Source organism: Leopardus geoffroyi, chromosome E3 (assembly GCF_018350155.1).
Source record: "Leopardus geoffroyi isolate Oge1 chromosome E3, O.geoffroyi_Oge1_pat1.0, whole genome shotgun sequence".
NCBI lineage: Eukaryota > Metazoa > Chordata > Mammalia > Carnivora > Felidae > Leopardus > Leopardus geoffroyi.
In genome coordinates this window covers 24,813,952-24,835,684 of record NC_059340.1, presented here as the reverse complement: position 1 = coordinate 24,835,684, position 21,733 = coordinate 24,813,952, and the positions used below count along the sequence as shown (strand labels likewise).

The 21,733-nt window shown below is 37.2% G+C and overlaps 1 protein-coding gene across 10 annotated transcripts in view; it reads left to right on the top strand.

The window, feature by feature from the left end:
* LOC123589300 (phospholipid-transporting ATPase ABCA3-like) overlaps positions 1–21,733 on the top strand; it is a 185,258-nt gene that overhangs the window by 119,872 nt on the left and 43,653 nt on the right. For 8 of the 10 annotated variants that reach the window (XR_006708249.1, XR_006708250.1, XM_045461212.1 and 5 more), the window contains 6 exons: positions 477–575; positions 1,076–1,244; positions 2,237–2,537; positions 9,419–9,668; positions 9,822–10,026; positions 17,503–17,725. Coding sequence is in view for 8 of the 10 variants with exons in the window: in XM_045461212.1 (XP_045317168.1) it covers positions 477–575; positions 1,076–1,244; positions 2,237–2,537; positions 9,419–9,668; positions 9,822–10,026; positions 17,503–17,725 (1,247 nt within the window). In the remaining 2 variants the exon portion in view is untranslated. The remainder of the gene's footprint in view (positions 1–476; positions 576–1,075; positions 1,245–2,236; positions 2,538–9,418; positions 9,669–9,821; positions 10,027–17,502; positions 17,726–21,733) is intronic. The other 2 variants (XM_045461213.1, XM_045461217.1) reach the window with 2 other exon arrangements.

The window sequence follows — 21,733 nt, the reverse complement described above, 5'->3', positions numbered from 1 at the left end:
AGAATTATGTGTTTTCAAGAATTAAGTAGAATGGGAAACAATTTGCTGCAGCAGTCTGTGGGTTCTATTATAAGTATTGAAGTGAAGAATGAGCTACATTTTCCCCACTGCTGGGGGAAAATCAGTTCAAAATAAAAATATATAAGTAGGATGGGGCGCCTGGGTGGCGCAGTCGGTTAAGCGTCCGACTTCAGCCAGGTCACGATCTCGCGGTCCGTGAGTTCGAGCCCCGCATCGGGCTCTGTGCTGACCGCTCAGAGCCTGGAGCCTTGTTTCCGATTCTGTGTCTCCCTCTCTCTCTGCCCCTCCCCTGTTCATGCTCTGTCTCTCTCTGTCCCAAAAATAAATAAACGTTGAAAAAAAAATTAAAAAAAAAATATATAAGTAGGAAAATCTTCTGATTTGGTGCTAACATTTACTCCTCCCCTTCCCCATTTCCCTTCCCCTTCTTACTTTTATTCTAATTCTTATTCTAGCTTTGAAGTTCTGTTTACTGATCTGGAAAAGAGACGGTATGAGTTAGGCATTGCTAGCTTTGGTGCCTCTGTTACTACCATGGAAGAAGTATTTTTTAGGTGAGCAAGGATACATAGGGAAAATAAAAACCATGACCAGGGGGTGGGGGGGAGGGCCATATCTTGGTCCCTTCTGTACACTCACCAGGCTCAGAGTCACACATTAGAAATTTAAGAGGTGCGAGGAGGAGGGAACTGACATGATTTGTTCTACAGCAACACTGAAAAAATACTGCCATCATTTCAAAATAGGAGCAGATATTTTGATATACTCAAAATATGACTAAGATGTTAATCTTTAACTTGAATCAGTTCAACCTAATGAAGCATTCAATACCTTGCACTAGTTTTCCTAGATTTACTATGTGTTGCAGCAGTCCTGTGACTGGTGTTTGGGAACCACTACTCTACCCGAGTTACCCTGTTGCCTCCATATAATGCCCCCTGCCAAGTCAATAAGCAAACCAAGGAGGCTTCTGAGTTGAATGTTGTGACTCACATTCTTCAAATAAGACATGGGATAGAATTGAAATTAAATGCTCTGTTCTTTTTTTATGCAGAGTCAATAATATGGAAGATTCACAAGTAGATATCCCAGCTACCCAAACTCCACCTCCCTCTGTGATGAGTGAAGTCTCAGTTAAGAACCAGAATAGGAATATGTCAAGCAATGAGAGAGCACAGTGTTCCACCATGAACGAAAGTCCTGCTATTATGTTTAATACTGGGGTAAGCACCTTTGCTAAGAAACCTTATGTATATTTATTTGATTGGCGCACAAGAGGTACATCTTCTTTTACTACTTGAACAAAGATGGTGTGGCATTCTTAGCCACTGCACCCCACCAGTTAGGGAGCAGTCTGTACCACGAACTAATTAATTTCCCAGTGCAGAAGTGATGAGGTCTAGATAAAGGTCACTCTCACCATTGCTATTCCTTAGTTCTTTTTTCTGTCTTAGAATTCTTTTCTTTTCTCTCAAATTGCTAACCCGGAAATTTGGTAGTTCACTGAAGCTAAAGAGAACTGGAAAGAGCATGGTTTTTAGTAACCAAGCATGCCCAGTGTTTTAAGTTTTTGCTCTGGGTATTCATACTGCATAAGGGATCTTTCCTTAATCAGTGCGATCCTCAGCATGGGAAGTCCCTTCCCATGGGAAGTGAGTTGCCCAGCATTTCTTTGCTTCTTCTTCTAATTATCTCTTCCTCCTATAAGGAACCTGTTTGTTTGTTTGTTTGTTTGTTTGTTTGTATTTTGACTGTCAGGAGTCTGGGGAAAATCATCCTGTTGAGATTTTAAGTGTGTTATATGAAAATCCAGACCTTAAACAACATATTTAATACCTTACAACAGTGGCTAGCAAACTTGCAGAAAGGGATAATAGATATTTGAGGCAGGTTGCCCACTTGGTCTCTCTTGCAGTCACTCCAAAAAAGCAACCATAGACAATACAGAAATGAATGGGTATAGCTGTGTTCCAGGAAAATTTGGTTTACAAAAATAGGTCATAGTTTGTTGACCCCTGCCTTACAAAGAAAAGACTGATCAAACTCTCATGTAGTATCACACTATGCTTAGATTCTAAGTATTTATGTAGGTAAATTTTATGTGTCTTCTACTATAAAATTCCAGAGCGTTCATTCATCTTAATGAATGTCATCATGAATGATCTGTTTGGGTCCATGAATATTGTAACACGGTGTTTTTTTCCTCCTTCTTTAGTATTCCCTCTACCACCAGCAGTTCTGTGCCATGTTCATAAAGAGGGCGCTGTTCAGTTGGAGGAATTGGAAATTGATTTTGCTACAGATGCTGGCACTCCTAGGTTCCTTTACTTTTCTCTCAAAGGCTGAAAATTTTTTACATAATAATGATGAAAAGGCCAGACAAATGGATTTGAATCAATATGGTCAAACAATAGTGCCTTTATCTATTTCTGGGAATTCTAATTTGACCCTGATTTTCCTAAAACATCTTAGGAGTATGCTAGAGTCTGACAAACACACACTTAAGGAAGTACAAGGTAAGACTCTTTAAGTAAAAAAAGACTGCTCTTAGATGAAGATCTGGTTGTATGATTTGCAAAGAAGGTCTTAATGGTATATTTGGCTACAGTGTAACTAAAGACTTAATGGGCTAGTTCCTCTGAGAATACATTTGTTTTTAAGATACTAGCAATAATAGTTTACATTTACTGAGCCCTTGGTTTTGACAAGAACTCAGCTTAAGCACTTTACCTGCATGTTATTTAATCTGAGCAATCACCCTGATTTATTTTTTTAATGTTTTTTTAATGTTTACTTATTTTTGAAAGACAGACAGGCAAAGTGCGACTGTGGGAGAGGCAGAGAGGGAGGGAGACAATGAATCCAAAGCAGACTCCAGGCTCTAGGCTCTGAGCTGTCATCACAGAGTCCAAAGCAGGACTCGAGCCCATGGACTGTGAGATCATGACCTGAGCTCAAGTCAGACGCTTAACCAGCTGAGCCACCCAGGCACCCTATAGTAGATATTTTTATTCATAACATCAGTTAAATGAAGGGTACTGGCATTTAAGGAAGTCCAGTAATTTGCCCCATATCAGGCATGTAATAGAGACTTTAATCTGTTCTGCTGACATCTGCAAACTTAACCACTCACTGCACTGCATTACCTCTCTGACCATAAAGTCTGTTTGTTCTCTTAAGTCATCATTTCCTCCCAGAGACTGCACTTTTTTTTTTTTTAACTGTGATCTGATGAACAGTGTTCTTGAGTTAGCAAATAGCCTGAAGTTTTGGCAAGCTTGTATGGTTCTTTTTTTTCTGTCATTGAGGTTCTGTTGTAAAAATGCATTTCAGAAATGTTAATTGTTCTTTATAAACATCATACTGATACTGATTCTACAACCTACAAGTAATAGGTTGGCTGACTATGAATAATCATCCCTATTCTTCCTCCACTACAAATAGTAGGTAAGCCTTTGTTAACCAAGGTCATACAATAAGGACAGAGGATAAAGAATAAAATCATTATTTTTAAAAAATTATGACATACTGCTTACATTAAAAAAGTAAAATGATTAAATATGCTTTATTGATAATAAGACTGAAAAATACAATAGAATAATACAGTAGCCCCACTGATAAGCATTCTCAATTTAGTGTTATTATTTTAAAGTTCATTAGCTAGAAATTATCAAGTCGTAGAGAGATAATGTTTAGGCTTAGCCAGTCCTACTTTGTTTTTTAAGAACCTTACATGTACTTTTCTATCTTGTACTCTCCCATCCAAATACTAACCAGGCCCGACCCTGCTTAGCTTCCGAGATCAGACGAGATCGGGCGTGTTCAGGGTGGTATGGCCGTAGACTCTATCTTGTACTCTCATTAGCTTAGACACAGAACCTTTTATAAGTGAACTCTACTAATTTTACATGGTTTCTCTCTATTCCAAACTGCATGCCTTTTTTAACTGAACATTTTAGGGTAAAGATAGAGCGAGAACTTGTTCTCTCTTTTCCCCAAACTATAAGAAAATGTTTACTAACAAGGAAATTGTTTCTAGATAATTTCTCCTCTCTAACTTTCTTCTCAAATAGTATACACATTAACACTGGGGAAAACACTGCTAACTTTTTAAGCAGAACCACAAAATAAGTGAGTACGTGCTTTAGAAAGGATATGAGTTTATAATAACTGAAAAATGCCATCTGCCCTCCCAAACAACAGTTTACATTTCCTCTTCTTCCACAATTTAGATGAATGCCTCTTTTATGGAATTTATCTCACTGAATTACAATAGCGCATTTTTCATGTGCCTCTGAAACTAATTGTGGAGAGGCCAGAACTTCTTTTATATCTCTAGAACCTAACCCAATTCCTGGCACATAATGAGCATATAATTAAATATAATCTTATCAAACTGAATTAAATGTGAGGGAATGATTCGAAAGGGGAGGGATCCAATGTCAATGAAGTCATTTAGGATATAATTGTGATAATCCAGGCAAGAGAGGTTAAGGCTGTGAAAGAAGGAAAGAAAGAAAGATAAGTTTGAAAGATCTCTGAAGACGACTAAAGTAGATTTTGTTTTCCCTTTAGAAGTGGAGGAGAATAAGAACCATTAGCACTGAATTTGATACTTTAACTTTTTGTTTTGAGATAATTGTCATTTTAGTATTGTGCAAAATAATACTGAGAGATTCTGTGTACCAAGGGTAACATCTTGCAAAACTATACTACAATATCCCCACCAGGATATTGACATTGATACAGAACATTCCATCACCACAAGGATCATTCCTGCTGCTCTCTTCATTCCCTATCTACCCTGGCAATCACTAATCTGTTCTCCACTTGTATAGCTTAATCATTTCAAGACATAAAAATGGAATCATATAATATGTAAACTTCTGGGATTGGCATAATTCTCAGCATAATTCTCTGGTGTGGTGTCTCTCCATAGTTCATTCCATCATATGCTATGAGCTGTTCCATCATGGGGATGTACCACAGTTTGTTTAACCATTCACCCATTGAAGGACACCTCGTTCCCCGCCCCCCCCCCCCCAGTTTTTGTCTTTTATGAATAAAGCTGTTATGAAACTTTGTGTACATATTTTTGTGTGAACCTACATCTTCAGTTCTATGGGATAAATGCCTAGGATTTTATTTTAATTGTTGACTCATGATGGTTGCATGTTTGTTTTTTGAAGAAACTACAAAACTGTTTTTCAGGATGGCCGTATCTTTTTACATTCCCACCAAAAATGAATGAGTGATCCAGTTCCTCTCATCTTCCCCAGCATTTGTGTTGTCACTATTTTTATGTTTATTTTAGCCATTCTGATAGATGTGTTGTGGTATTTCGTTATGTTTTTTTTATTTCAGGTTTGTTAACATATAGTGTAGTATTGGCTTCAGGAGTAGAATTCAGTAATTCATCACTTACATACAATACCCAGTGCTCATCACAAGTGCCCTCCCTGATTCCCATCACCCATTTACCCCTTCCTCCACCCACCACCTCTCCTCCAGCAACCCTCTATTTGTTCTCTGTATTTAAGACCATTTGAAACAACATGGATGGAACTAGAATGTATTATGCTAAGTGAAATACAAGTCGATCAGAGAAAGATATCGTATTTCACTCATATATGGAAATTAAGAAACAAAACAGATGAACATAGGGGAAGGGAAAGAAAAATGAGATAAAAACAGAGAGGGAGGCAAACCTTAAGATTCTCATTGTTGTTTTAATTTGCCTTTGACATCCTTTCTTATGCTTATTGACATCTGTGTATCATGTTCAGTGAAATGTGTGTTCAAGTGTTTTGCTCATTTTCTAAATGGATAGTGTTTTGTTTTGTTTTTTACTGTTGTTTTGAGAGTTAGTTATATATTCTCTCTCATACTGTTTATTATCTTTTCATTATCTTAATGGGTTCTGCAGGATAAAAGTTTTTTATTTGGATGAAGTCCCACATATTCATTTTCTTATGGATTGTGTATTTGGTGTCAAGTCTAAACCTCATTGCCTATTGAGGAGGGCACTTGTTGGGATGAGTACTGGGTATTGTATGTAAGCGATGAACCACAGGAATCTACCCCAAAAACCAAGATCACACTTTACACACTGTATGTTAGCCAATTTGGCCATAAATTATGTTTAAAAAATAATTTAAAAACTCATTGCCTAGCCCTAGATCCTGAAAATTTTATCTTAAATGTTTATGGTTTTCTGAAATTTTTAGTTTTACGCTTCACATCTAAAGTCATGATTCATTTGGCATTGACCTTAATACATGTGAGATGTGGGTCAAGGATAAATTTTGTACTTGTAGATGTCCAAGTGCTCCAATAACATTTGTTAAACTATGATATCCATTTAATTTTTCACACATTTATCAAAAATCATTTGGGTGCATGTGAGCCTATTTTGGGGCTCCCTTTTCTATTCCATTAACCTGTGTATCTCTTCCTTCATCACTATTACGTTTGATATGTGGTAGGCTGATTCCTCCGACTTTATTCTTATTATCTAAAGTTTCTTAGTTCCTTTGTTTCCATTTAAATATTTTTTAAATTTTTTTAATGTTTGTTCATTTTGAGAGAGAGAGAAACAAAATGCAAGCAGGGGAGGGGCAGAGAGAGAGGAGGACACAGAATCTAAAGCAGGGTCCAGGCTCTGAGCTGTCAGCACAGAGCCTAATGCGAGCTCAAACTCATGAATCATGAGATCATGACCTGATCTGAAGACAGACACTTAGCTGACTTCAGAGCCACCCTGATGCCCCTCCATTTAAATGTTAGAATAAGCTTGTCTATAAATACAAAAATAAATTTTTGGAATTTTGACAAGATTTAATTAAATCTGTGTCTCAATTTGGGGAGAAGTGACATCTTTACTGTGTTGGATAGTCCATCCACGAACATAACTGATTTATTTAGAATTCCATGAAGAACTTTTTTCTTTCATCAGTGTTGCATACTTTTCATCATACATGTCCTGTATGTATTTTGTTGAATTTACACCTAAACATTTCATTTCTTTAGCAAATATAAATGGTATTGTATTTTTAATTTTGGTGTCTATATGTTTATTCTAGTGTATAGAAAACAATTGATTTTTGTATGTTATTTTGTATCTTGCAAACTTGATGAATTCATGCATTGGTTTCAAATTTTTGTGTGTGAATTCCTTTGGATTTTCTGTATAGACAATCATGTCACCTGCAAATGAAAGCAGTTTTATTTCTTCTTTTATGATCTGCATATCTTTTATTTACTATTTATGCTTTACTGCCCTGGGTAGAACCTCTAGCACAGTGTTGGATCAGAGTGGTGAGAGTGGGCATTCTTTCCTTTGTTCCCGGTTTTAGGGGGATAGTAGGCAGTCTTTCATCAAAAGTATAATTTTAGCTATAGAGATTTTCTAGATGTTCTATATAAAAGTGAGGAAGTTCAGCTCTATAACTTTCTTTTTCAGAGTATTTTCATGACTGATTACTGAGTTTTGTCAGATGTTTTTTCTGCATAGATTGATATGATTATTAATGATTTCTCTTCAGCCTAAAATATGGTGGATAACATTGACTGAGTTTTAAATGTTGAACCAGACTTGGATCCCTGGAATAGACCCCACGTGATCAGAGTTGCAATTATTTTCATGCTAAATTTTATTGCTAATATTTTGTTAAGGGGTATTTCATTATATTTGTGAAGAATATTTGTCTGTAATTTTCCTTTTTTTTTTTTTTAGTGCTGTCTTTCTTCTATTAGAGCAATACTAACTTGATAAAAAGAATTCAAAAATACTCCCTTCTCCTATATTTTCTGAAAGACATTGTGTATAATTAGTGTTGATTCGTCCTTAAACATTTGGTAGGAATTTCCAGTGAAAACATCTAGACCTAGAGATTTCTTTGGGGAGGAATTTTTAATTTATGAGTTAAATTTCCTTAATAATTACAATTATTTGAATGACCTATATCACATTGGGAGAATTGTTGTAGTTTATCCATTTAGAGGAAGTATTCTGTTTCATCTAAATTGTCAAATTTTGTGTGTAAAGTTGTTCACAGTATTCCTTTATTACCCTTTTGACATCTGTAGGATCTGTATTGATTTTCCCTGTGTCATTTCTAATATTGGTAATTTATGTCTTGTCTTTTGTTTCCATTCTCTTTCTCACTGTGCTTTTAGCTGGGTATTTTCTAATAAACCTGTCTTCCAGTTTCCTGTCAACTCTTTATTTGTATCCAACCTGCTATGAGTTATATGTTGAATTTTTTTTAACTTTTTAATGTTTATTTATTTTTGAGAGGGGGGGAAGGGGCAGATAGAGATGGAGACACAGAGTCTGAAGCAGACCCCAGGCTCTGGGCTCTTAGCACAGAGCTTGATGCAGGGCTCAAACTCAAATCACAAGATCAAGACCTGAGCCAAAGTTAGACGCTTAACCGACTAAGCCACCCAGGTGCCCCTATATATGTTGAATTCTTAATTTTAATTGATGTGTTTTTTCAATTCTAACATCAATATTTGATTCTTTCTGTGGACTCCAGTTCTCTGATAAATTTTCTGTCTCTAATACTTAGTTTATATGTGGATCTAGTTCTATTATCTGTGCTTTTTCTTGGTTCTGTTTTTTTATTATACTTAGTAATTTTTTAATTGAATGCCAAATATTGTACATGAAAATGATATGACTCTACTTGAGATTGTCTTCTCCAGAGGAGATTTAATTTAGCTTCTGAAAGATAGTGAGGTTAAGGGAAGATCTAAATCTAATCAGTGATTTAAGTAATTTGAGACTGGGTGGAAATTTTTATAAGAACTGATCTAATGTTACTCACTCTTACTCTTATGGAATAGCCCTCAGGAGCCGCACTGAAAGCTTGAAGATTTACCAATGCATTCTGTCATTTATAAATCTAAAATGCCTTAAAGGAAAAAGGGGTATGGAATTTTTGGCTCGCTTCAATGCATTTATATCCCTTCTAGGGGCTTAGTCCCCAAATGTTGATTGTATTTTTAGATATCTACACCTTCAAACAGGTGACTTTTTATTTTTTTAATCCACACTTTTATTTTCACAGAGGAAGGGTTTTTTTGCCTTAAGCAATAAAATCTATAAGTGGAAATACTTATGGATCTCTTTGAGATAGATAAGGAAGTCTATACCATGTGCCTGTGTTTTCTCAGTGAAGTAGGAATCTAGGTTATAGGCTATGAAGTGAGAGAGCTTGGAATTTAATGATGGAATAGAGTGCTTGAGGAGAATGGCAAATGTTTGAAATAATTATTATGAGAAAATTTAAAGGGATGAGAACCAAGTAAAATTATTTGTTCCTTTCCCCAACATATGCTGCAGATGACCTCTTTTGTGGATAAACTGATCAACTTCGTTTCCTCATCCTAGGTGACCTACTGAAATACTTAATGGAAAATGAAGATTGTATTCACTTATGCATTGTTGCATTTTCCATTGAGGTGAAGACAAATAAAATAATACTTACTGGTCTTTTCAACAATCAAGCATATCATTCACCATCTCTGACCCTGTCGATATTAGACAACATTCTTCTCATGACCATTGCTGGCTCTAATGCTTCTTTAACAGTCTCCAATAAGCCTCAGCCATACCTTAGGCATAAAAAACAAAGTGCAACGTATGTTATCCTTTTTATTAAAATTTGATATTTTAAATGCATCTCTCCTATGCTATATGATTACATTTAGATAATTAAAAATACCTATTGCTAGAAATTTGTTTCTGCTGTATTGATTTTCTGATATATCTACTTTTGTTCCTTATTCTCTAGATTGTCAAATGGACTCCACGTGGCCTTAAATATACATTTTGGCATGGCTCTTTTGATCAGTGGCTTTTGTCTCCTGACAGTGACCGAACAAATCACGAAGGCAAAGCACATCCAATTTTTGAGTGGGGTTTATGTCCCTGTGTACTGGCTTTCTGCTCTACTGTGGGATTTCATCATCTTCTTTATTACCTGCTGCTTACTACTAGTAAGTATTAGATACAGTTTCTTGAGAGCTCATTTTCCTTCTGTACCCCATGGAAAATTCCTATTCTCTAATTATGTAACTTAACTGTATTTGTAGATAGGACCTTCAAAGAGGTGATTAAGTTAAAATGAAGTAGTTAGGGTAGGTCCTAATCCAATCTGACTGGTATCCTTCATAAGAAGAGGATATTTGAACATACAAAGAGATATAAGGAGTGTGCATGCACATAGTAAAGACCATTGAGGACACAGCCAATAAGTGGCCACTTGCAAGCCAAGGAGAAAGATCTTAGAAAAACCAACCCTAAGATGGCGGCAGAGTAGGATGATGCTAGGCTCATCTCCTTCCACGAACACAACTAGATAACTATCAAATCATTCTAAATACTCCAGAAATCAACTTAAAGACTGACAAAGCTAACTCCACAACTAAAGGGAGAAAAGAAGCCACATCATAGAAGGTAGGAAGTGTGGAGATGGTTTAGGGGAGAAAAAGATAACAGGTGCTGTGGATGGGAGAGAGCCATGGTAATGGAGAAGGGTGAGAGAGAGTAGAGCACACAGGGGAGTGCACAGGAAATCATTTCCCCAACGTCATTGGCTAGGAAAATGAGAGGGGATGATTTTTGTGAGTTCTTGCAACCACCAGGGCTTAAATCCCGGAGTTTTAAAGGTCAGGGGGCTTGGGTGGGCTAGATCCCTGAAGTCATTATCCTGCTTCTGGAGAGAAGGGCAGCAAACAACCTAGGGGCAGATGATGTGGAAAAAGCAATCTGAAGAATGCCTGGGGCACACAGGGGTGCGATTATTTGCTCTTCTTGGAGGGCATCCTTGAGAGGCAGCATTCATGGAGATGCCTCTCCAGGGACAAAGGAGGTGGCTGGCCCCATTTCCTTCCACTACCTCTTAGCTTAAATACAGAACCACCTGGAAGAAGTGCAGTGCTGACAAAGGCTGACTAACTTGCTGATACCAAACCCCACACCCCTGTGCTCTGGCAGGACTTCTCTTCTCAGTCAAGCTTGTGTCAGTACAGCATAGAGGGTCCTTCCCCTTGAAGACCAGCCAAGCCCCTGCCCACACCGTGTCTCTAAAGCCTGGAATTTTAAAGGTCAGCAGGCTGGCTGGGATAGAGCTCAGAGGACACTGTGCTGCTCCCTGGAAAGAAGGCAGGAACAGTTCAGAGGCAGACAGCATGGAAACAGCGATCTGAAAAACACCTGGGACACACAGTGGGGAGCTTATTCGCTCTTCCAGTAGTGCTTTTTTGAGGGGCAACATTCACAGAAACATGTCTCTGGGGACAAAGGAGCTGGCTGGTGCCATTTCATTCACCTGCTCCTCATCATAAACACACAGCCACCTGAGGGAAGCAGCACAGCACTGACACAGGATTCCTAACCTGCTTACAACAAGTCCCATGTCCCTGTGCTTTGGCAGGACAGCCCATCTCAGTCAAGCATGACTCAGTCCCAGTGCAGTGGTCCCCTTCCCTAGAAGACCAGCGGAAACCCCTCATCACACCATGTCTCCTGACCAGAGAGTTCTGCAGGTCTTCTAGAAGTAGTATGGTCTCCTTTAACAAGCAGACTAGAGCACACCTAGTTAAAACTCAACACATTCTGGCCAAGGACTAAACACTGCCCACTGCAGGCAATGAGAGCCTCTGCAGACAACTGGTCTGAAGGATAGAGCAGCCAGAACACAATCCAGAGTGTATGCGACATGCACCAGAGACAGTAAGGCACCAGACTCTGGACACTATATGACCCCTCCTTCCTAGAGCCACTTACTCTCAGGAACAGAAAACATTACAGGCTTTTCTAACACAGAGAAGGCAGGGGAGACTTGGACAAAAATGCCAAGATGGAGGAATTCATCCCAAATGAAAGAATGAGATAAGGCCACAGCCAGAGATCTGAGTGAAACAGATATAAGTAACATGCGTGATGGAGAATTCAAAGCAACAATTATAAGGATACTTGGTGGGCTTGTGAAAAGAATGGAAGACATCAGAGAGGCCCTTACCACAGAGATAAAAAAGTTACAAAAGAAACTGTCAGAAATAAAGAATGCAATAACTGAGATTGGAAACAAGCTTGATGCAGTGAACAGTGGAGTGGAAGAGGCAGAGGAATGAATAAGTGACATAGAAGACAAAATAATGGAAAATAATGAAACTGAACAAAAGAGACAGAGAAGAATTATGGAACACAAGAATAGACTTAGGGAACTCAGTGACTCCATCAAACGTTATAACATTTGTATTATAGGAGTCCCAGAAGAAGAAGAGAGAAAAGGGTACAGAAAATTTGAGGAAATAATAGCTAATAATTTCCCTAATCTGAGGAAAGAAACATCGAAATCCAGGAGGCACAGAGAATTCCCAACAAAAGCAGACCAACACCAAGATATATTATAATAAAATTTGCAAAATAAAGTGCTAAAGAAAAAAATCTTAAATGCAGCAAGACAAAAGAAGTCCTTAACTTACAAGGGAAGACCCATAAGGCTAGCTGTAGATCTCTCAACAGAATCATGGCAAGACAGAAGGGAGTAGCATGATATATTCAACATGTTGAATAGGAAAAAGCTGCAGCCAAGGATACTCTATCCAGGAAGCCTATCATTCAGCATAGAAAGAGACATAGAGTTTTCCAAACAAAAACTAAAGGAGTTTGTACCACTAAACCAGTCCTGCAAAAAATATTAAGAGGGAATCTTCAAGTGGAAAGGAGAGACCAAAAATGACAAAGGCAAGAAAGGACCAGACAAAATCTCCATAAACAACAATAGAACAAATAATAAAATGGCATTAAATACATATCTATCAATAATTATTCTGAATGTAAATGGACTAAATGCTCCAATCAAAATATACAGGATGTCATAATGGATTAAAAAAAAGACCCATCTATATGCTGTCTACAGAGACTATTTTATTTTATTTTATTTTATTTTATTTTGAGAGAGAGAGAGAGAGAGAGAGAGAGAGCATGAGTGATTGAAGGGCAGAGAGAGAGACAGAATCCCAGGAGAGGTAGAGGAAGAGAGAGAAGGAGAGAGAGAGAGAGAAAATGGGACTCCCCTGAAGTGGGGCACATGTTTTTTTGTGATTTTTTATCCAAAGCAGGGCTTGAGTTCACTGGAATTGGGGCTCGTGCTCACCTGATGTAGGACTCAAACTCAAGAACCATGAGATTGTGACCTGAGCCCAAGTCAGATGCTTAATGACTGAGCCACCCAGGTGCCCAAGAGACTCATTTTAGAGCTAAAGACAACAGCAAATTGAAAGTAAAGGGCTCAAGAAACACTTATTATGCAAATGTATCTTAAAAGAAAGCTGGGGTAGCAATACTTATATCCAACAAACTAGACACTAAACCAAAGACTATAACAAGACATGAAGAAGGCCACTCTATCATAATAAAGGAGACAATCAAAGAAGAAGATCTAACAATTGTAAATTGTCGACCTCAATAGGCCATGGACTTGGGGTGGTGAAGGAAGTGAGAAAAAGAGACAACAGTAGAGCAAGGCACAGGGGACCCAAGCCAACAGCCCGGGGTACCAAGGTTTATTGTACATCTTATATACGTTTTCAGGAAAAACAGATCAGCAATGATTAACAACAGAAGCTTAGCAAAGCATGTCAACAATGTACATCTGATTCAGCTATCATACTTATCTTGCATACAAGAGCAGTCTTGCAGATACATATGTTCTGATAAGAATCTTTAGGATAGAAGCGAAGACAAAGAAGGGAGTGAACACACTGTGCTATATACAGCTCGCTTCCTTTAAGCAAAACATCCCTATCTGTGTACTAAAAAACAGATCACATTTCCCAAGGGCAATTCACTCAAGTCCTTTTAGGTTATTTTTAACCTTACAATCTCAAGTTTTCTCAGAGATCTTGGAGCCTGAACAAATATGCACCTGTGGTCATTGTGGTGTTCTTGTTCCCACAGTAAATATTTATGCATCCAACATGGAAGCACCAAAATATATAAAACAATTAACAACAAGCATAAAGGAATTCATTGATAATAAGACAATAATAATAGGGGATATTAACACCCCACTGACATCAATGGACAGATGAACTAAACAGAAAATCAATAAGGATTTGAACAACACTGGACCAGATGGACTAATAGATATAATCAGAATATTCTATCCTAAAACAGCAGAATACACATGCTTTTCTAGTGCACACGGAACATTCTCCAGAATAGATCACATACTAGGACACAAGTCAGGCCTCAACAAATGTAAGAAGGTTGAGATCATACTGTGTATATTTTCTAACTATAACTCTATGAAACTTGAAGTCAACCACAAGATTAAATTTGGAAAGACCACAAATACATGGAGGTTAAACAATATGCTACTGAACTATAAATGGGTAAATCAGGAAAATCAAAGAAAAAATTAAAAGAAATACATGGAAACAAATAAAAATGAAAACACAACAGTCCAAAACCTTTGGGGTACAACAAAAGCAGTCCTAAGAGGGAAGTATATAGCAATACAACAAAACTAAAAGGCAACTGATGGAATGGGAGAAGATATTTGCAAATGACATATCTGATAAAGGGTTAGTATCCAAAATCTATAAAGAACGTATTAAACTCAACACCCAAAAAACAAATAATCCAATTTAAAAATGGGCAGAAGACATAAATAGACATCATTTCCCAAGGAAAACATACAGATGGCCAACAGATACAGGAAAAGTTGTTCAATATCACTCAATATCAGGGAAACAGAAATCAAAACTACAATGAAGTATCACCTCACACCTGTCAGAATGGCTAAAATCAACATGAGGAACAACAGGTGTTGACAAAGATGTGTGGAAAGGGAAACCCTCCTTCACTGTTGGGGATGCAAACTGGTGCAGCCACTCTGGAAAACAGTATGGAGTTTCCTCAAAAAGTTAAAAATAGAACTACCCCACAATCCAGCAATTGCACTACTAGGTATTTACCCAAAGGATACAAAAATACTGATTCAAAGGGGTACATGCACCCCAGTGTTTATAGCAGCATTATCTACAATAGCCAAATAATGGAAACAGCCCAAGTGTTTGGAATGTAATATTATGGAATATCATTCAGCCATCAAAAGAATGATATATTGCCATTTGCAAACACATGGATGGAGATGGAGGGTACTATGCTAACTGAAATAAGTCAGAGAAAGACGTGATACCACTCATATGATTTCACTCATATGTGGAATTTAAGAAACAAAACAAATGACCATGGGGGAAAAAAGAGAGAGGCAAACTAAGAAACAGACTCTTAACTATAGAGAACAAACCGATGATTACCAGAGGGGAAGGGGGTGGAGGGATGAGTGAAATCAGTGATGAAGGTTAAGGAGTGCACTTGTGATGAGCACCAGGTATTGTATGAAGTGTTGAATCACTAAATCATACACCTGAAATATTACACTGTATGTTAACTGGAATTTAAATAAAAACTTTTAAAAATTGCCTAAGTAAATTGTGATACATTTATATAAAAGAATGATATTGAACTACTAAGAAGCTACTAGAAAAGTGTATTTTTCTCATGGAAAGCATTAAGTAATCAAAAATTTAGTCCATTATAAGAAAAATTATATAAGTGTATGCAGTTGAAATAGTCTGAAGTGATAGATGTTCACATTTTAATAGTGAAGTTCTTTGAGCTGTGAACTTTGAGTATTTTTGTATTTTCCTATGCATATGTGCATTTTCTAGTTTTTCTACATTGAACATGTTCTATTTCTGTAACTAGAAAAACATGTTTGAATAAAATTTTTCAGAAATATTAAAAAAAGAGAAAATAAAATAAAAAACTAACCCTGCTGGCATTTTAATCTTGGACTTCCAGCCTCTAGAACTGTGAGAAAATGAATTTCTGTTGCCTAAGCCACCAGTCCACACTATCTGGTTACGGCAGCCCTAACAAAGCTACTACAGTGATGAAATTTTGGAAGGAACCCATTATCGATCAAAAGTAAAACTCAAAGGAATCTTCTATAGCAATGATAAAGAGTGAACTAAGGTTGCATTCATCACATGAAAGAATCACACAAACATAATGCTGAGTGTAAGAATCCAAATTCAAAAAATATATATTGTATAATTACAATCATAAAAATTTCAAAATACAGTTAATACATATTATAGTATTTAGGAATGCATGCATATCATACTATTAAGAAATATAAGGAAGTATTGATAAATTTCAGAATAGTGGTTACTTTTACAGGAGTTGAAGGAGTTCATGACTGATTTCTTTGGGTACTGGCATGGTGGTGGTTGCCTGTCATGTTTCGTGATAATAAAATGTGATAATTCGTTTATGTTTTATGCATTATTCTGGGCATGTGTTACATTCCATAATAAAGAGGTTGAAATATTTACTTAAAAATCTTGTGTGCATATTTATTTATAGATCAATTTGGGTAGAATCTACATATTCACAGTATGCAGTCTTCTTGTCAAAGAACAGAATATATTACATATCCAAGTAGGAATGTAACTTTTCCTTGAGATAACTTATGATTTGTGACTTTCAAGGATTTTAAGCCTTCAAACACAGAGATTTCTAGATCACCCAACTTTTATTTGACTACCTCATTGTATTTATTCTGTTTAAGTTTACAGAATGCTCATTCAGAAACAAACCAACCATAGCTACAGATACTGGATTTAAATAAATAACCTACTAATCCTTTCGATTGCTACTGCTACCACCACCAAGAGTATCAGTAATCAATTGCATAACTATGCTTAGCTTAACTGTATTATTTTCTCCTTGGTTGTCCTGCTATGTAATTGTGTAACTGCCCAAAGAGACAATGCTGACATTTGTGGAGAAACTGCATTTACTAACTAATGAGATACAGATTTCTAGAAATCTTTTTGCTTTAACAACTACAGGTTTCTCTCCACCACCATCTTCATTCAGTTTAGGTACCTCTAATTTTGTGCTTCGGTATCTGTTTTTAAATTTCAATTAGAAAAATGGAAGAAAGAGGCCCCAGAGTTGCTTGGGTGCATGTGATAGGAGTGGGAGAATAGAATAGAATCAGGAGACCTGGTTTAAAGGTATGATAGATAATATTTATAACCAGAGATAAACAATCTTTAGAGAAATAGGCTTTCTGGAGAAATAATCTACTTTTGGGGGAAAGTATACTGACTTTGTTTGTTAATTAAAAAATCATTCCAAGTAGAAAAAAATAAAGGGAATTATACTGGTTCTGCTCATTGAGCTGTCCTCTACTGAAGCAGACGTAGAAGTATCTTACTTCATGCTCCTAGGCTAATGACCTTTTTAGAGGCTGATGTAATTAATGAATACTTCCATGCTAAATAGTGATGGGATTTGCTATCTCCTTTTCTAAACATTCTGGCTTGCATTATTTTTGCAGTTGCCCTTCACTTTGCCTTATTTCTGTGTCTTCTGTGTTTCAGGGAGCATTCAAATTCTGCCAACTGGATATTTACATCACAGACTACCATTTTCTGGACACAATGCTGATCTTCATGCTATATGGCTGGTCTGTCATTCCCCTCATGTACCTGCTGAGCTTTCTGTTTACTAAAAGTACTTCTGCCTACATCAAGCTTGTCCTATTCAACTACCTTTCAGGCATTTTCAGTGTCCTCATAGATGCCACTCTTCAGTTCGGTAAGAGTAAGGGGCTTCACAAAATTTCTCTTTCCCCAGAAGGCAGTAAATAAATAAATAAATAAATAAATAAATAAATAAATAGGAATGGACTAAAGACATTAGTAGACAATTAAGTTCACAGTTTGGGGGAAATCCTGTACTTTATCTAAGTCCATAAAATTATTTTTGAGTGCCTCTGATATTCTGGGCACTGGGTTAGAGCTGGGATCCTCATGCTGAAGTGATAGGACTGAACCTGACCTACAGGTCTTTGACAGGGTTCCTCCTCTCTATCCCCACCTCCAGTAACTCCATCACATGACCTAAAAAGTCCGTTTCACAACAGATATGGTAAATTTTAGGAGCATTTGTCCTGAGACTCATTTGTCAGAGAGAGAGAGAGAGAAAACACAAAAAAGCAGCTTTCTTCTTTGAAGGGGAGGCCTCAGAAAGTTGGAATAAATTCTGTCTCAACTATAGGAGGCCATTATTATCTTTAAAAAGATGAGCACTGGGTGTTGTATGGAAACCAATTTGACAATAAATTTTGCATATTAAAATAAATAAATAAATAAATAAATAAATAAATAAATAAATAAAAATGTTCTTCCTTTTTTTAATTTTATTTTTTCAATTTACACCCAAATTATTTATCATATAGTGCAACAATGATTTCAGGAGTAGATTCCTTAATGCCCCTTACCCATTTAGCCCATCCCTCCTCCCACAACCCCTCCAGTAGCCCTCTGTTTGTTCTGCATATTTGAGTCTCTTCTGTTTTGTCCCCCTCCCTGTTTTTGTATTGTTTTTGCTTCCCTTCCCTTATGTTCATCTGTTCTGTGTCTTAAAGTCCTCATATGAGTGAAGCCATATGATATTTGTCTTTCTCTGACTGACTAATTTTGCTTAGTATAATACCCTCTAGTTCCATCCATGTAGTTGCAAATGGCAAGATTTCATTCTTTTTGATTGCCGAGTAATACTCCATTGTATATATATACCACATTTTCTTTATCCATTCATCCATCGATGGACATTTGGGCTCTTTCCATACTTTGGCTATTGTCGATAGTGCTGCTATAAACATGGGGGTGCATGTACCCCTTTGAAACAGCATACCTGTATCCCTGGGATAAATACCTAGTAGTGCAATTGCTGGGTCATAGGGTAGTTCTATTTTTAATTTTTTGAGGAACCTCCATACTGTTTTCCAGAGTGGCTGCACCAGCTTGCATTCCCACTAGCAATGCAAAAGAGATCATGTTTCTCCGCGTCCTCGCCAACATCTGTTGTTGCCTGAGTTGTTAATGTTACCCATTCTGATAGGTGTGAAGTGCTATCTCAGTGTGGGTTTGATTTGTATTTCCCTGATGATGAGTGATGTTGAGCATTTTTTCATGTGTCGGCTAGCCATCTGGATGTCTTTTTTGGAGAAGTGTCTATTCATGTCTTTTGCCCATTTCCTCACTGGATTATTTGCTTTTTGGGTGTTGAGTTTGATAAGTTCTTTATAGATTTTGGATACTAACCCTTTATCTGATAGGTCGTTTGCAAATATCTTCTCCCATTCTGTTGGTTGCCTTTTAGTTTTGCTGATTGTTTCCTTCTCTGTGCAGAATATTTTATTTTGATGAGGTCCCAGTAGTTCATTTTTGCTTTTGTTTCCCTTGCCTCAGAGACGTGTTGAGTAAGAAGTTGCTGTGGCCAAGATCAAAGAGGTTTTTGCCTGATTTCTCCTCAAGGATTTTGATGGCTTCCTGTCTTACATTTAGGTCTTTTTCATCCATGTTCAGTTTATTTTTTTTTGTCTGGTGTAAGAAAGTGGTCCAGGTTCATTCTTCTGCATGTCACTGTCCAGTTTTCCCAGCACCACTTGCTGAAGAGACTGTCTTTATTCCATTGGATATTCTTTCCTGCTTTGTCAAAGATTAGTCGCCCATACGTTTGTGGGTCCATTTCTGGGTTCTCTATTCTGTTCCATTGATTTGAGTGTCTGTTTTTGTGCCAAAAAATGTTCTTCCTTGATGTTAGGGCAGTTTGTAGCAAAGTGAAGAGAGGGAAGAGTGTAGAGGAATCTTGAATTCTTGGGAGAGGCTGACAGTTTTGTTGAAGGAGGTTTTATCGTGTGGCTGTCCTTCCCTAATTCAATGAAAAGGTACAAGCTTGTGAGCACCCTAACAAGGTTTTCCAAAGAAAATCTCTATACGCCTCTGACACACATACAATTACCTAAGCCAGTTTTTCTTCCTCCCAGGCCTGCTTTTTATAGTATTCTTGAATTTGTATCTCATTTTCCTTCTCTGATTTTGAGATTCAGGGAGATATTCACTAAAATGGTTATTGTTAAAAATGAAGTTGGTGATTCACCCTCTAATGTACATTTCAACTGACCTCAGCACTTCCCCCACATCCTCCCTCTCTGCTGTTGCTCCACAGACACTGGTCTTGTTCCCTTAGTCCTTCACTGGTCACAAAATAATTGCCTGTAACTTCCTTTGAGAATGAATAGTTCACATGTGTAAGACTTAAGCTTCTGCTTAGCAGATGAAAAAAAAAAAAAAAAAACCGAACGTGTTAATAGATATACCTTAGCACTCATTCTCACAAAGGAATACCCAAATCATGGAAAGCAAATGTCTGTATATTTTTGCACATTTGTCCAAAGACAGGTGTTTGGACACATGTTTTGTGATGTGAGGAAGACTCACCTGAAATCATTTGAGTTTGTGAGACCTAAAATGAAATGATCATTTAAGGAACTAGAGAGAAATAGTTGTTACAGGGTAATAATAGGAGTAAATTACTACTTTAGATAAGTTTTGGAAGGCTTTTTTTAGGAAGAATATGTTGCAAAGAGTAATGCAGAGTAGAATGGGATTAAAAACAGAAGCCAGTAGATTTGGCAATTAGAAAGTCACAGGAGACTTCCACTTTTGAGCAGCAGAGCAAACACTGAATGATACTGTACCAAAAATAATGAACTGAAAAGAAAGTATGGAATTGGCAGAGGCCAACAATAACATGAAAGCAATAATTGAAGGTAGCTTTGACTTGAGGTTATTGACAGCATCTGGTGACATTTATTTTCCATTGTATAAATAGTGAGGATCAGAGAAGTCAGAATAAAAAGCATAGAGGTACAACAAAGGTTTAATATCTTCCTATTTAAAATTGGAAGTTCAAAGGGCTACTCACTTCAAGGGTAAACAAGAGGCACCTTAGTGTTTCAGTCCATTAAACATCAGACTCCTGATCTTGGCTCTGTCATGATCTCATAGTTCCTAAGATTGAGCCCTGCATCATGCTCTGCACTGACAGTTCAGAGCCTGCTTGGAATTCTCTCTCTCTCTGCCCCTCCTCTGCTCTCTCTCTCTCTCTCCCTCTCAAAATAAATAAATAAACTTAAAAAAAGAGTGAACAAAACTAAAGCCACAGTAAGACACATAAAGGAAATTTGTAAGGGTTGAATGGCGCTGGAATGAGGAATAACAATTTCCCTTTGCAATTTGTAAACACATGCAAATGTTCATATTGGTTTGTATCCTGAAGTCATAGAACCTATGTAAGCTAAAAAACATAACTTGATAATTTATTTTAAATCTCAGTTGGTTGTGTGTGCCCTAGGTGAGTGGCAAAGGTATACACAATTCTCAGACTTCAACGTATTCCCATAGTTAAATTTTCTAGAGAACTTGAGATCAAATTAAAAGCACAAAGAGAAGAAAGAGAAAAAAATACAAGCTCTTAAGAGCAAGTGCTAGCAGAAATCACAAATTGTAGAATCACAATCAGACCTGAAAAATTAAGATTTGGGGACTTTTGAATGATATAAAATATGTATGTTTACAGGGTGCCTGGGTGGCTCAGTCGGTTGAGCATCCAACTTCAGCTCAGGTCATGATCTTACAGTTCGTGGGTTTGGGCCCCACGTTGGGTTCTGTGCTGCCAGCTTGGAGCCTGGAGCCTACTTCAGATTCTGTGTCTCCCTATCTCTCTGCTCCTACCCTACTCACACTCTGTCTCTCTCTCAAA